Source organism: Panulirus ornatus, chromosome 34 (genome assembly GCF_036320965.1).
Source record: "Panulirus ornatus isolate Po-2019 chromosome 34, ASM3632096v1, whole genome shotgun sequence".
Classification (NCBI taxonomy): Eukaryota; Metazoa; Arthropoda; class Malacostraca; order Decapoda; family Palinuridae; genus Panulirus; species Panulirus ornatus.
Genome location: NC_092257.1, coordinates 3,260,267 through 3,276,544, shown reverse-complemented (window position 1 = coordinate 3,276,544; position 16,278 = coordinate 3,260,267). Strand labels below are relative to the sequence as shown.

The window sequence follows — 16,278 nt, the reverse complement described above, 5'->3', positions numbered from 1 at the left end:
GGGATTCTTTGGCCCGCCAATTCTTAAATTCGTCTCCCGAATTTAGGAACTCCCAGCTGAGAGAGAGAGAGAGAGAGAGAGAGAGAGAGAGAGAGAGAGAGAGAGAGAGAGAGAGAGAGAGAGAGAGAGAGAGAGAGAGAGAATATTAGATTACAACTCTTACATCTGAATATCATTACAGGAAAAGTTCCTAAGCCTCGAGATTGCACTATATGTACTTAAAGTGTATTGATATTCTCTCCCATCTCGCTATATGTACTTAATGTGTACGTAATATTCGGAACAGCCTATACAAATTGCAAGATATACACTTCTGTGTGTATACGACTGACCCACTCCTCTCTTGGTATACTTTCCTGATGATCAAAATTGTATTTAGTTGCATAGACTGCAAAGCTTGTATAGACTCAAGCTGAAAGTCTCTCTCTCTCTCTCTCTCTCTCTCTCTCTCTCTCTCTCTCTCTCTCTCTCTCTCTCTCTCTCTCTCTCTCTCAACTGATATTCTTCAACCTGCTTTCTCGTCTTCCTGCAGGACGATATGTATGAATTTCGTCAGGCTTCCACGTCTGACTTCACTGACGTCTCAAAATGTGGGAATTTTGAATGTATTTCTTTTTTCTCCTCTTTGGATGGAGGAGGTTTGGAGGGGTTGGTGTGGGAGCTGCATTGTCCCCGTGCATGGCGTTGCTGTTCGAAGGACTTGGTCCTATAATGTATGTCGTGGCTAGTCTGACATTTTCTTATCACGATAATAATAATGATAATAATAATAATAATAATAATATCAATAATAATGATGATAATAATGATAATAATAAAAAATGATGATAGTAATAATAATGATAATAATAATAATGATAGTAATGATAGTATTGATAATGATAATGATAATGATATAAATATAATAGTAATGATGATAATAATGATAATAATGATAATGATAATAGTAATGATAATAATAATAATGATACTGATAATAATAATAATAATAATAATAATAATAATAATAATAATAATAATAATAATAATAATAATAATAATAATGATAATGATAATAATGGTGATTAAGGATATGAAGACCCTAATACCCCTCTCATCCTTTCCCAGGAGTTTCCATTCCACTTCACCATTCCTATCACCTCAAAATCTACCCTTCCCGCCCCACTTACCAACACGTTTTCCTGTAAGTGTGTAATATGGGATTTCCTGTACATTAATGGTAAGGTGTCGCAACATCTGCTGAGTTAGGGAACGCAGGGAGAGATGTGGATAAACATAGTGGAGTCCTCCCATTCCTCTTTCCCTTCCACCCACTCACCCCCATTCCTCCCTATCCCACTCCAGCAGTTTTTAAATCCCTCTCTTCCATATTTCAACATTATTTACAATATTTCTGTCTTCGTTGAATATCTTTTGCATTATATGAGGACACACTGTGGTACTGCATGTGAGGGTGAGTTGTTCTAGGTCTAATGTAATCCGTCTATGATAGTTACATTGCTCCAGGTATAATGTAATCCGTCTATGATAGTTACATTGCTTCAGGTCTAATGTAATCCGTCCATGAGAATTACATTGCTCTAAGTCTAATGTAATCCGTCTATGATAATTACATTGCTCTAGGTCTAATGTAATCCGTCTATGATAATTACATTGCTCCAGGTCTAATGTAATCCGTCTATGATAGTTACATTGCTCCAGGTCTAATGTAATCCTTCCATGAGAGTTACACTGGATTACAATACTTCGGCCAGCGACAGGTGGTCCAGGAACGTATAACCCCGTCGTAAAGTTGTGAGTGTTACTGGATAGTGAGGAGACGATGAGAGTGAGGATAGTGAGGATAGTGAGGTGAAGGTGTTCCTCACCCTCACCGTGAAAGCCGGTCATCATCATAAGGCACACACACACACACACACACACACACACACACACACACACAGACACACACCATCATCATTAGCGACTAATTAGAAGCTTTCATAGGATGCTGGAGTCCCATCTCGCTAACTAGTGTAATGTACGCGCAAAGCAGCTCGAATCTACCTCTTAAAGACCTTGAAATAAACCGAAACCAGATAACCAGGTCTCCAGTATCGGGAAACTCTCTCTCTCTCTCTCTCTCTCTCTCTCTCTCTCTCTCTCTCTCTCTCTCTCTCTCTCTCTCTCTCTCTCTCTCTCTAAATCTCTCTCTCTAAATCTCTTCACAGATCTAAGCTCTTCTTTCATATATCATTATCATTATTATTATTATTATTATTATTATTATTATCATCATTATTATTATTGATATCATTATCAATGAATACGTGATGAAAGCCAAAATGATCTAAACTGTTAACAGTATCATTAATGTCATTATCATTCTCATTATCATCATTTTCATTATTAATATCATCATTATCACTATCGAACATTTAATGAATGCCAGAAGTGTATAAACTGCTAACATTCCACCTGTGTCACATTCTTTCGCCAGTAACTAACCCAGACTTGCCAAAGAACAAACAATGATGTTAGAAAGCTAATTGTTAGAGGGAAAGTTGGATCTATATGATAGATAGTTGACGTTATCAAGGGATGGTGGTGTTGGAAATGAGAACCTGCCAACACACGCGCTTCTGCCAACACTTATGTTGTCACACTGCCAGGATCCACACGACAAACCAATGGTAGAAATGTGACGCAATGTGACGTAACGCATCGTGACCTGGAGACCTGTGACGCAATGTGACGTAGCGCATCGTGACCTGGAGACCTGTGACGCAGTGTGACGTAACGCATCGTGACCTGGAGACCTGTAAGACGGGGCCCTTAGGGATGGTTGGGGTAGAGCCTTAGCGTGACAAAGGGTGGAGAAAGGGGCGTGTGTATACAGGGCTTGTGGAGACCTGAATATCTTCACAACCCTTGAGCGCGATGGTACGACCCTTGAGCCCGACGGTACGACCCTGGAACACGACGGTACGACCTTTGAGCACGACGGTATGGACCATGAGCACGACAGTACGACCCTTGAGCGCGACGGTACGACCCTTGAGCACTACGATACAACCCTTGAGCACGACTGTATAACCCTAGAACACGACGGTACGACCCTTGAGCACGACGGTGTGGACCTTGAGCACGACAGTACGACCCTTGAGCGCGACGATACGGCCCTTGAGCACGACGGTACGGCCCTAGAGCACGACGGTACGACCCTGGAGCACGACAGCACGGTCCCTTCAGCACGACGATATGGACCGTGAACACGACGGTACGATCCCTGGAGCGCGACGGTACGACCTTTGGGTATAATGGTACCATCGTACCATGGGGGAGGATGGAGTACCCCCCCAACCACCACCACAGCGGGTGCTGTGCGGTGTGTCCACTGCAGCGAGGGAGGCTGCTGTGTTCTCACCTCACAACAGCAGGGACCAAGGAAGATGTGTAGGAATGTCGAGAGCCAGGAAGTAGGAAGTGTGCGTTATAAGAGGAGGATACAGGAGGAGTGCGTTGGGTGCGTCCACGGTCGCCAGCTTCCTCATACAAGGCGTGGCGAGGAGAGTGCGTTGGGGGGCGTCCACGCCACTCACTCTCGCCAACTTCCTTAACCAGGGAGTGGGGAGCAGAGTGCGTTTCAACCAGGGCGTGAGGGAGGAGAGTGCGTTTCAACCAGGGCGTGGGGAAGGAGAGTGCGTTGGGTGCGTCCACGCCACGATCACTAGCTTTCTCCTTCAGGGCGTGGTGAGGCGAGTGTGTTGGGTGCGTGCAGGGCCGGCCCTTGCCCTGTCAGGGTCGGCATGGCTCTCTCTCTCTCTCTCTCTCTCTCTCTCTCTCTCTCTCTCTCTCTCTCTCTCTCTCTCTCTCTCTCTCTCTCTCTCTCTCTCTCTCTCTCTCTCTCACACACACACACACACACACACACACACACACACACACTCTCCGCTTCAAGGACGACCTCAAGGTCCACCTCATCAACACCCCTGCACCTGGAGCTGCCCCTCTTACTGCGTGGTTGTGGCTGTGGCTCTGTTGTGACCGTGGTTGTGGTTGGACTGTGGTTGTGGTTATGACTGTGGTTGTGGTATGACTGTGGTTGTGGTTGTAGTTTGACTCTGGTTGTGGTAGTGTTACCAGCACCACCACCGCGACACACCTCACCACCAGTGTTACCAACACTCGGACGGACCAGACTGACGCATCTTGCGTCACAACAACGTTAGCACTTACGACGGGCGAGAGAAAATACGCCTTGGCGGTAGATAGGACAACATGGCGTCACTGGCGTCATGTGCACCACGTACGCCCAGCAGGTTATCGGAGTTCGAACCCTTCTCGTGGGACACAAGTGGCTGGGTGATAACACGAGTCTGAGCAAAGTTAGCCACTCTCGAGTGCCTTCATAGATAACAGTTCATTGATCTCACTGATAACCTGACTCTTATCTATTGATCTATTGATCACCGGACGAGGTTGATCATGACGTGTGTGTGTGTGTGTGTGTGTGTGTGTGTGTGTGTGTGTGTGTGTGTGTGTGTGTGTGGTGTGTGTGTGTGGTGTGTGTGTGTGTGTGTGTGTGGTGTGTGTGTGGTGTGTGGGTGTGTGGTGTGTGTGTGTGTGGTGTGGTGTGGTGTGGTGTGTGTGTGTGTGTGTGTGGTGTGCGTGTGTGTGTGTGTGGTGTGTGTGTGTGTGTGTGTGTGTGTGTGTGTGTGTAGGGGATGACCATCACTCGTGCTGGTAAGGTCAGTAAGCAGGAGTTATGGCTGGCTGGTCAGCTTCGTCTCGTTAACTGCCCTGAGCTGGTGACAACACTCCTTCCTTACTGCTGATCTGTCCCCCGCTACTCCCCCAGGGGTGAGGGTGGTGTGGTTCCCTCCCCCTGGGTGAGGATGGTGTGGCTCCCTCCCCCATGGGTGAGGGTGGTATGACTCCCTCCCCCTGGGTGAGGATGGTGTGGCTCCCTCCCCCTGGGGTGAGGGTGGTATGACTCCCTCCCCCTGGGTGAGGATGGTGTGGCTCCCTCCCCCATGGGTGAGGGTGGTATGACTCCCTCCCCCTGGGTGAGGATGGTGTGGCTCCCTCCCCCTGGGGTGAGGGTGGTATGACTCCCTCCCCCTGGGTGAGGATGGTGTGGCTCCCTCCCCCATGGGTGAGGGTGGTATGACTCCCTCCCCCTGGGTGAGGATGGTGTGGCTCCCTCCCCCTGGGGTGAGGGTGGTATGACTCCCTCCCCCTGGGTGAGGATGGTGTGGCTCCCTCCCCCATGGGTGAGGGTGGTATGACTCCCTCCCCCTGGGTGAGGATGGTGTGGCTCCCTCCCCCATGGGTGAGGGTGGTATGACTCCCTCCCCCTGGGTGAGGATGGTGTGGCTCCCTCCCCCTGGGGTGAGGGTGGTATGACTCCCTCCCCCTGGGTGAGGATGGTGTTGGCTCCCTCCCCCTGGGGTGAGGGTGGTATGACTCCCTCCCCCTGGGTGAGGGTGGTGTGGCTCCCTCCCCCTGGGGTGAGGGTGGTATGACTCCCTCCCCCTGGGTGAGGATGGTGTGGCTCCCTCCCCCATGGGTGAGGGTGGTATGACTCCCTCCCCCTGGGCGAGGATGGTGTTGGCTCCCTCCCCCTGGGGTGAGGGTGGTATGACTCCCTCCCCCTGGGTGAGGGTGGTGTGGCTCCCTCCCCCTGGGGTGAGGGTGGTATGACTCCCTCCCCCTGGGTGAGGATGGTGTGGCTCCCTCCCCCTGGGGTGAGGGTGGTATGACTCCCTCCCCCTGGGTGAAGGTGGTGTGGCTACCCGGGGTAAGGGTGTACACCCCCTCCCCCCCCCACACACATATCTAATCTAAAATAGTCAAAAAAAAAAAAAAAATCAAACGTAATTTGCACTTCTGCTACTTTATTCCGATACAGTAAATTACAGTCCATTACATGATCACGTGAACATTAGCTGTATGAATATACCATACTCATAGTGAGAGAAGGGATATATCAACCTATTTGATCATACGAACATACTTGATGCATCTATCAGTGTTATAATTAAACCCGATTGTCAGATTTTTGGTTTATTGCCTGCTTGGTAATGAGGTGGTGCTGGTCAATAATGCAATTAAATTAGTTAAGGTACGACCCTTGAGCACGACGGTACGACTGACCCTTGAGCACAACGGTACGACCCTTGAGCACGACGGTATGACTGACCCTTGAGCACAATGGTACGACCCTTGAGCACGACGGTACGACCCTTGAGCACGACGGTATGACTGACCCTTGAGCACAACGGTACGACCCCAGAGCACGAAAGTACGAGGGACAGGCCTTGAGTACGAGGGACAGGCCTTGAGTACGACAATACGAGCCTTGAGCACGACGGTACGACCCTTGAGCACGACAGTACGAGGGACGGGGCTTGAGTACGACAATACGAGCCTTGGGTATATGATTAGGTGATCTTTGACCTGACCATCAAGAGTCGGGTCAAAGGTCACGCCAGCATACCCAGAGGTCATACCGTCGTGCTCAATGGCTAAATAAAGGAATTTATGAATTATTTGATTTAGAATTGAAAATAAAAATGGCTGAATATTGAGAGAAGGCTTTTCTAAATATGTACATTTGATATTACGAATTCATTTTCGCTTCCATAATAGATTGATTAATGCAGTGAATACAATATAGTTCTCGTAATTAATCAGTCACGATTGATCATATAATCAAAGGAATTCTGACCAATTATCGACACTAACCACGAATGCTAAATCTAGTGCTGTTACTAAATGACACTAAATCAGGGGTAATTAATGCGCTAATTAGTTGTGCCCATTAGACCAGTGACAGCAGAATCTTGTCACCAATAATTATGTTCATGTACTGGGATAAGTTTAATAGCTTTATGAGTTGATTAACGTATGCAAATGAGATAACCGATCTAGAATCTTTCCCTAATCTATTTTGCAAATCAGAGGCAATAAATGAATGCTCAGGTTCACAGAGAGATAAATAAATGACCCATAATCTAAATTAGTTTGTTTTCCAGGTGGTTAAATGTGATCAATGATTAATCCTGGCGGATGAGGGAGATGATGTAGCCTCAGTGTGATGTTTGGGATATTCAAATAATCATTTATTGTTTCCACCACTGGGATATTAAACTTCAATTCTATATATTTCTATAAGCAATCTGGGATTCAGTTTAGCGTCTCTGGGGTCATAGAACGTGTGTGTTCATCTATCACTTCATTATTTGTGTTCATTTATCACATTATTATTTGTGTTCATTTATCATTTATTTGAGGCCACAGCACTAATTACATTATAAAAACACGTGATGACGTCACGTTAACAACAAGCATTTTACGTCATAACAACAAACTTGTGATATAACGTAACGCTATGTGGCAGATATAACGTAACGCTATGTGGCAGATATAACGTAACGCTATGATGCAGGAAAGATAAAAAAAGAAAACAGTAATCTGGGACTAAGGAGAGGAACACGACAGAAGCTGCAACGCTGGTTCACTACACCGATCTTACATTCATGACGTCACACCCACGAAGATAAATTTATTATGATAACAGCAGTGACTGAGCTGAGTTACATAAGTTACATAAGTTACAGGGAGAGACGGTCTATGGAAGTACCCTGTGTGTATTTGTTTCTGTGTATCGCTTTGTGTGTGTGTGTGTGTGTGTGTGTGTGTGTGTGTGTGTGTGTGTGTGTGTGTGCGTGTGTGTATGTGTGTCACATGTCTCCGTGTTTATAGACCGTGACTATAACTGTGATGTCTCCGGCCATCACCCAGCTTAAGGTTTTAATGTTGGTCAGGTCGAAGGCCACGCCATCACACCCAGGAGTCGTACCGTCGTGTTCAAGGGTCGTACCGTCGTGTTCAAGGGTCGTACCGTCGTGTTCAAGAGTCGTATCGTCGTGTTCAAGAGTCGTATCGTCGTGTTCAAGGGTAGTACCGTCGTGTTAAGAGGGTCGTACCGTCGTGCTCAAGAGTCGTACCGTCGTGCTCAAGGGTTGTATCGTCGTGTTCAAGGGCCGTACCGTTGTGCTCCAGGGTCGTACCGTCGTGTTCGAGGGTCGTACCGTCGTGTTCAAGAGTCGTACCGTGTTGCTCAAGGGTCGTAACGTCGTGCTCAAGGGTCGTATCGTCGTGTTCGAGGGTCGTACCGTCGTGTTCAAGGGTCGTACCGTCGTGCCTAAATGCTTTCAAATCCTCTGTACATCAATCAGTCTGGTAAGCGTTCATATGGGAGGTTCAAAACATGTCTGGTCCTTGTTCTGGTGTTGGGTCAGCCATGGGTGACCTCTTCGGGCGCCAGAGGAGCTCGAGAACAAAGGCTATTCCAGCCAGTAGTAAACCTGTAGAGGGAGAGGTCAGGTCAGGTCAGGTCACGTTACCTTGTAGAAGAAAAAGCTCTGGTCACCTTTGAGTTCAATATGACCTCACTAGGTCATGGCATACACACACACACACACACACACACACACACACACACACACAATGTAGAAGGCATACTCCTACGTAAATTCAAATATGGTAAGAAAATAAATAATGTTCAAGAGATGGGGATCCTGAGAGTGTAATAAATAGGTTATTACGCCACCATTATTATTTGGATTATGATAATTATCATTATCATTATGCTCGTTGTTATCACTAATCTTTATGATAATGAGTATCACCATCATTATCACCAGTTATTATTATCATTATTGTTATCACTGCTTTAAGAGGAACTGCTGCAACTGGAAAAGAGGAATGGAAGTGGAAACGCTTTCCGCTTTTCTTCCTACAGTGAGTTTACTTGAACGTCCCAGCGCGAGCCAGATGTATTGACGTGCGTGTGTAGTTAGGCGGGTTGGTGAGGGGACTGGGGATTAGAAGGTGTGTGTGTGTGTGTGTGTGTGTGTGTGTGTACAGCCCAGCACCCCTTTTATGGGGTTCTTGCTTTTCTAGGGGGTGCGTTCCACGTGGGAAGCAGGGCAAGTTTGGACCCTTTATGGGACTTGAGTCTTCGACAGCATTGTACTCTATAACGCTCACACCACCACTAGCCCGTTAACACCTAATTATACACTAATTATACATTACGTACTAATTACTTTACAGTGTAATTAATACTAGGAAAAGATGGCACCTAATGGGCCCTTACCTGTACCCAAGACGGAGAAGACGCCGAAGTAGTCGACCAGATCGAGGGATCTGAGAGCAGCGGTGTTGGTGGCTGTGTTGGTGATGGGTTTGATGCACTCCTTCGAGTGTGGGATGGCCGACTGCAGCTGGTAGTTCAGGATGCCGAACTCCTTCAGACCGCGGATCCTGTGGCAACAGGATACGTTCAAGATGAGAGGAAGTCCTGAGCCTTACGTATATATATATACGAAAAGAGAGAGATGTAATCATAACAGACCCCATGGCACACAAAGCCTCTAAAAACTGATTTTGTTCACAATTTACACCATAGAAGGCACTGTATCTTGAGACATATTTCGTTATTCAGTCACTAGATGGCAATGTAACTTCATATTTTCTGTTCAGGTCATTATTCAGCCCATACATGGCAGTGTTTACTACACTTGGTGTTTCATATACTTAGTAGTGCATAATGTAGACAAGTTCCACACCAGTGCAGATGGAAGGGTCAGTGTTCAATATTACTGGAACAGATGCTTGGTTCATGACCATGGGTCGAGTATAGGAGAGAGAAGGTTCTTTACCACGAATATATTCTTTCCCTACTTGGTTTGATATTCTAAGACTCGTCCAAGACGTCTATGATACCGTAATTAGTGTTCGATATAATGTAAGAGAGATTCATTAAATTATTTGATGTAGGAAGAACCATGGAAAAACCTAAGGTGCTTTCAATATTTTTTTGAGTTCTTATTGTCATATGTTTCTGAAAATATTAGACGAAGAAATTCTGGAAACGAAAAATCAGATTAAAACAGATCCATTCCAGGTTCCTCTGAAGAAACTGCTACAAAATGGAACATTAAAATGTTAAAACCAAGTTTCTTGCTTCTTACAAGACCATCGAAGTGTATCTCTGACCACGTCAAACACAACCGAGTACTAGAGACGCACCTACAGCTGTATCAGGCACAAATCACCCTCTTGTGCTAAGACCAGATGGCTGACCGGCTTCTGGTGAAGGTCTACCAACACACACACACACACACACACACACAGGGAGGATGGAACTTACGCCTTGTCAAATTTGTGTTTGAGAGGCGATCCCTTCGGGAAGATGAGACTCTGGCTGGTGCCCTGTAGCATCCGCTCTGACATGACGTAGATACCGCACTCTCCAGTCTGTAGGAGGATTGAATACCACTGGTACAGAACGGTCACCTCAGTAGCCTTAGTCTGATAGCTTATAAATAGGTTAATGATGTACTTTCGTTTTCATAGGTGTAATAAATGAATTAATGCAGTGACTTAAATCTTCTGGAAAATGATGAGCAGATTTAAGAAAAACTTTGTATATATGTAATTATCTTGTTTTAAGGTGTTTACCTATGCACCTCGAAATACGCATTTACGTGGACAGTCAAACAGATATCCAAATAAACTGGAGGAAAGGCATAGACTATATTCCAAGTCTCACTCCATTGCTTGACAAATAGAGCACAGGCATACAGAGGAAACCTCTGTATTCTCCCTTATAGTGTGGCCATTGGCGAATACCTTGTAGCTTGGAACAATGCGAGTGTGTGGAGCCGGACAAGACCCCTGTAGAATGTATCAAGGAGTTGTACGATGGAACATTCTGAGCGTCTAAGGAATTGTGTTACAGTCTGGGTTAGTACGAGTGGAAGTGGAGAGTTAGGTTAGTGAGAGTGGACGTGAAGAGTTAGGTTAAAGAGAGAGGATGTGGAGTGTTTTTCAGGGGTAGGAGAAAGTGGACGATGGAGAGGCCAGCAGACCCTGGGGTTAGAGGGAGAGGCAGGCGAAGGAGTTGTACCTTGGCGAAGTGGGAGTTCATGAGGGAGAGGAGCCTAATGAGGACGAAGGCGACGGCGCCCTTCCCGGCGAAGGTGTCGGAGAGGAACTTCAATTGGTCCGTCTCAGGCAGGAGCTGGGGCTTCACCCTGGCCATGGCGGACTCGGCCGGGGAGTCCTAAGGAAGAGGAACCAAGATGATGGACGTCGAGGAGACGTGGACGAGGTGATACTCAGAATGAAACAGGAATCTCAGAGGTTGAGACTGATAAAGAGGGAGGGAGACCTACCATGATGGCTCTGTATATAGCACTGGACGGGATGATGTACACAGGGATCTTGGTAGACACAAGCTGGTCGAGGGTGTTAAAGGGAAGGTCGACCTTGGGCAGGATCAGCATGGCTTTGAGGTTGGAGCGGTAGATGGTACCCACGATAAGAGCCACCACAAGCCACACTCCACACACAAGCCTCAACCCCAGCCCGCGGGGCGTCCACGGGAATGCTGACGGAGGACAAGACGTCAATGCATCACTGACACGCCCAAAAGATGGAGACACATCGTCCAAAAGGTATTTTTCGCCGAAGATAAACGGCGACGTTATCAGTCGTCACCTGATAAGCGAATGAAAGACGAAAGTAAAGGAAAACCTGAGCTAAAAAGAGAATTCATCTTGAGGGATCTGGGGATATCGGGAGGCGGAATCAGTAACATTTTACCCTCGAGGGTTGTTGAATCGTTCTGGAGGTCAGATCTGTGTTACTCGAGACGAGAGGGGTCTGGAAACATGACGTACATGGGGGGGGGAAACACTTGACCATTGAATGATATAGTGATGGATACCCCCAACCTCCCCCCTTGCATTGAAGGCGACCTCACCTTCAGCCAGCAGAACACTGAGGGTCCACATAATCGACCTCTCAGCACTAGCCAGAAGACCCACAGGCATAGAGTCGTCTTCGCCGCTGCCGTCCTCTCGGCTCCTACAACGTAAACATTGGTCACATACAATGATAACGGGTCTTGCAACACATGCACGAATAACGGTTCTTGCAACACATACACGAATAACGGGTCTTGCAACATATCTATTGATAAAAGGTTTCTGCAACACATACACTGGTAACGGGTCCTACAACACGTTACATTGCTAGCAGTTCCTGCAATACATACATGGCTACACCATGAACTAAAGCCCAGCCAAACAAGAGCTTATCCCCGTATGGTCCAGTGACATGAATCGCCCCATCAAGAGTTAACACTCGCCCCATCAAGAGTTAACACTCGCCCCATCAAGAGTTAACACTCGCCCCATCAAGAGTTAACACTCGCCCCATCAAGAGTTAACACTCGCCTCATCAAGAGTTAAGAACCGCCCCATCAAGAGTTAAGAACCGCCCTACCATGAGTTAAGAACCGCCCTACCATGAGTTAAGAACCGCCCCACCATGAGTTAAGAACCGCCCTACCATGAGTTAAGAACCGCCCCACCATGAGTTAAGAACCGCCCCACCATGAGTTAAGAACCGCCCTACCATGAGTTAAGAACCGCCCCACCATGAGTTAAGAACCGCCCCACCATGAGTTAAGAACTGCCCCACCATGAGTTAAGAACCGCCCCACCATGAGTTAAGAACCGCCCCACCATGAGTTAAGAACCGCCCCACCATGAGTTAAGAACCGCCCCACCATGAGTTAAGAACCGCCCCACCATGAGTTAAGAACCGCCCCACCATGAGTTAAGAACCGCCCCACCATGAGTTAAGAACTGCCCCACCATGAGTTAAGAACCGCCCCACCATGAGTTAAGAACCGCCCCACCATGAGTTAAGAACCGCCCCACCATGAGTTAAGAACCGCCCCACCATGAGTTAAGAACCGCCCCACCATGAGTTAAGAACCGCCCCACCATGAGTTAAGAACCGCCCCACCATGAGTTAAGAACTGCCCCACCATGAGTTAAAAACCGCCCTACCATGAGTTAAAAACTGCCCCACCATGAGTTAAAAACTGCCCCACCATGAGTTACGAGCCGCCCCACCATGAGTTACGAGCCGCCCCACCATGAGTTACGAGCCGCCCCACCATGAGTTACGAGGCGCCCCACCAACACACATGTAGCACCATGTCAATCCTTCCTTACCTCACGTTAAGCAATGAGAAACAATAAAGCATCGCCCCCGCCACACCTCTGACCTTTGACAATCTAACCTCATTGTTAAGGGTTGGGAGAAGTCGGGCTGGACGTATTGTCACTCGACACCAATTCAGGTGACAGGTCAATTGTCGTGGATGGAACTACTGTCACCTGGGCTGTCACTCAGGGATGTATGTAAGGACGGAATTATTGGCACGAACGGACAGATACTTGGATGGGGGATGGGGGGGGTGTGTAATTGCTATACCCTTAGGGGTGGACTCTCCTCTACCTCCCCCCCCCCGTCTTGAGTGACTGACCGTGAGGAGTATAGCACTGTGCTGTCCCACAGCACCAAGCAGGTCACCAAGAAGATGAGTATAGTGCTCAGCATCACCAACAACCATATCTGTTATGGGCAGGGGAGAGAAGAAAAGGTTCTCGTTACCAGCACTTCTGAGTGAATGCCTCCTTTGTTTTGCTGACATGATGTCTTACTATAAACCTTCATTTCTCTATGATATCTTAAGCTTATCTGATATTCTAAGCTTATCTGATATCTTAGGCTTATCTGATATCTTAACCTTATCTGATATCTTAAGCTTATCTTATATCTTAATACTTAGCTGAAAGGATCAGTTGAAGAAGAAAAAGAAGAAGAAGAAGAAGAAGAAGAAGAAGAAGAAGAAGAAGAAGAAGAAGAAGAAGAAGAAGAAGAAGAAGAAGAAGAAGCAGAAGAAGAGCAAGAAGAAGAAGAAGAACAAGAAGAAGATTATGAGAGAGAGAGAGAGAGAGAGAGAGAGAGAGAGAGAGAGAGAGAGAGAGAGAGAGAGAGAGAGAGAGAGAGAGAGAGAGAGGAGCCGTACAGCGAGGGTGAAGGGCTTGATGAAGGCCAGGATGTCTGCCTGCAGCACTGGTCTCCGGTAGGCCACGGAGATCTCGTCGATGTAGAGCGGCTCGCTGAAGTCCACGGCGGTGGCCCTGTTGCTGGTGTAGGAGAGGACCCCGCTCACCTCCGCCTCCTACAGACAGACAGACGGACGGAGGCTTCAGGAGGGAGATACACACACACACACACACACACACACACACACACACACAGACACACACCTGTCAATCACCAGATACAGGTACAGAGACAAACCTAGAGACAGAGAAGCATATAGACAGCCTCAGATACAGAGACAGACGAGCCATAGACAGACAGACAGACAGACAGACAAGCCATAGACAGATACACAGAGAGACAAGCCATAGGCAGATAGACAGACAGACAGACAGACAGACAAGCCATAGACAGACAGACAGACAGACGGAAATACATCTAGACAAAATGACGTAGAATCAAACCGTGTAAGACAGAGACACGGAAAGACAGACGGACAGACAGACAGGCCAACAGGAATCTGCAACGGAACTAACCGTCCTGTTGACGAGGCCGACCTGGCCCGTAACGGTACCGTTGGACAAGACGCTGCCATACATCAGGTCTCCCGGCACCACGTACCTGTAGCTGTTGGGGAGAGAGACGATGGCACTGTAGAAAGGGAAGTGACGCCCTCATATATGTTAGCTGAGGGAGACGAGAGGCCTGTCGTTTTAGCTGAGGGAGACGACAGCCCCTGTAGTGTTAGCTCAGGGAGATGATAGCTCATTTAGTGTTAGCTGAGGGAGGCGACGGCCCCTGTAGTGTTAGCTCAGGGAGATGATAGCTCATTTAGTGTTAGCTGAGGGAGGTGACAGCTCGTTTAGTGTTAGCTGAAAGATAGAGGTGACAACCCTGTCGTTTTAGCTGAGGGAGCGACACCCCTTTAGTGTTAGCTGAGGGAGACAAAAGTCCTGCAATGTTAGCTGAGGATGGCAGTGCTTATGTTACACTCAACACGAACCCATGTATACTCCCCGTACACTCTCATACACCCATGTATACTCCTCACATACTCTCCTTCACCTATGTATACTCCAGTATACTCTCCCTCACCCATGTATACTCCCGTATACTCTTCTACACCCTTGTATACTCCTATACTTCTACAGCAACTTGTACGAGATCTCGAACACTCTTCTACACCCACTTACACCCATGTATCCTTATCTTACACCCACCTACACCCACGTATCCTTCTCTTACACACACCTACACCCACGTATCCTTCTCTTACGCCCACCTACACCCACGTATCCTTCTCTTACACCCACCTACACCCACGTATACTCACCAGAAGCCGAAGTGTTGCGCCAGGATGTCATATATGACAGGCATGACCCCTGTCACGCTGTACATGGGGGCCTTACCACGTACATTCCAATATGGCTCATACTGCAATGAAGGATAAAGGTGAATGTAGTGATACTGTAGAGGTGGTATACGCCTGTACTGTTGTTGGTGTAGTGGTCTACTGTTGTGGGTGGAACGGTTTACTGTTGTGGGTGGAACGGTCTACTGTTGTTGGTGTAGTGGTCTACTGTTGTGGGTGGAACGGTTTACTGTTGTGGGTGGAACGGTCTACTGTTGTTGGTGTAGTGGTCTACTGTTGTTGGTTTAGTGTCCTACTGTTGCTGGTGGTTTTGTGAGTTTCTCTCTCTCTCTCTCTCTCTCTCTCTACTCACATTCAGGATGGCAACCGTGAGGCAGGCGTCGTCTGAAGCCGCTGTGGTTTGATCCATTGACGATGGGGAGGGGGGGTCGTCTCCACTTAGAAAACGGAGTCTGGGACTTGGGCTATCTACTTTATGTGTGTTAGTCTTATGTTTTTGTGGCTTTGGGGTGTCAACTTCCCTGGCTTATCTGCTATTAGGCCCTTGCGTATGTCTTGTCTGTCGTCTGAGTATCTGCGTTTGTCCTCTTTATCTGTAGTGAATATATCTATAGTATCTGTGGCTTGAATATCTCTTTTATCCTGTGTGTGTGTGTGTGTGTGTGTGTGTGTGTGTAGCTTGGGTATCTGCTTTAGTATCTATCTGTGTGAGTGGCCCGTGTGCGTCGACTTATATCTACGTTTGCTATAACCTCCTGGATATCTGGCTCGGGGTCGTCGTTTGTGTACACACACCCACACACACGTACACACCCCTCGACGTCAACCCACACACTGAAGGGCGTCTGTTCAGAGCTGCACACCTTAACCACGAGCGGCCCTAACTCCTAACCTAACCTGACTGGTACTAATTGCTTTTTCTGCCGCGCCGAAGTTAATGA

The 16,278-nt window shown here is 47.4% G+C and overlaps 1 protein-coding gene across 1 annotated transcript; it reads right to left on the bottom strand.

Annotated features, from left to right (window-relative positions):
- Positions 1-8,250: 8,250 nt before the first annotated feature.
- LOC139759714 (glutamate receptor ionotropic, delta-2-like) lies at positions 8,251-15,746 on the bottom strand. Its single transcript, XM_071682110.1, has 9 exons — positions 15,690-15,746; positions 15,299-15,399; positions 14,502-14,592; positions 13,941-14,101; positions 11,822-11,925; positions 11,232-11,446; positions 10,026-10,045; positions 9,149-9,315; positions 8,251-8,354 (listed from the first exon to the last, which is right to left on the bottom strand). Exons 1-9 carry the CDS (start codon positions 15,744-15,746, stop codon positions 8,251-8,253), a joined length of 1,020 nt encoding a protein of 339 aa, XP_071538211.1.
- Between the last annotated feature and the right edge of the window lie 532 nt (positions 15,747-16,278).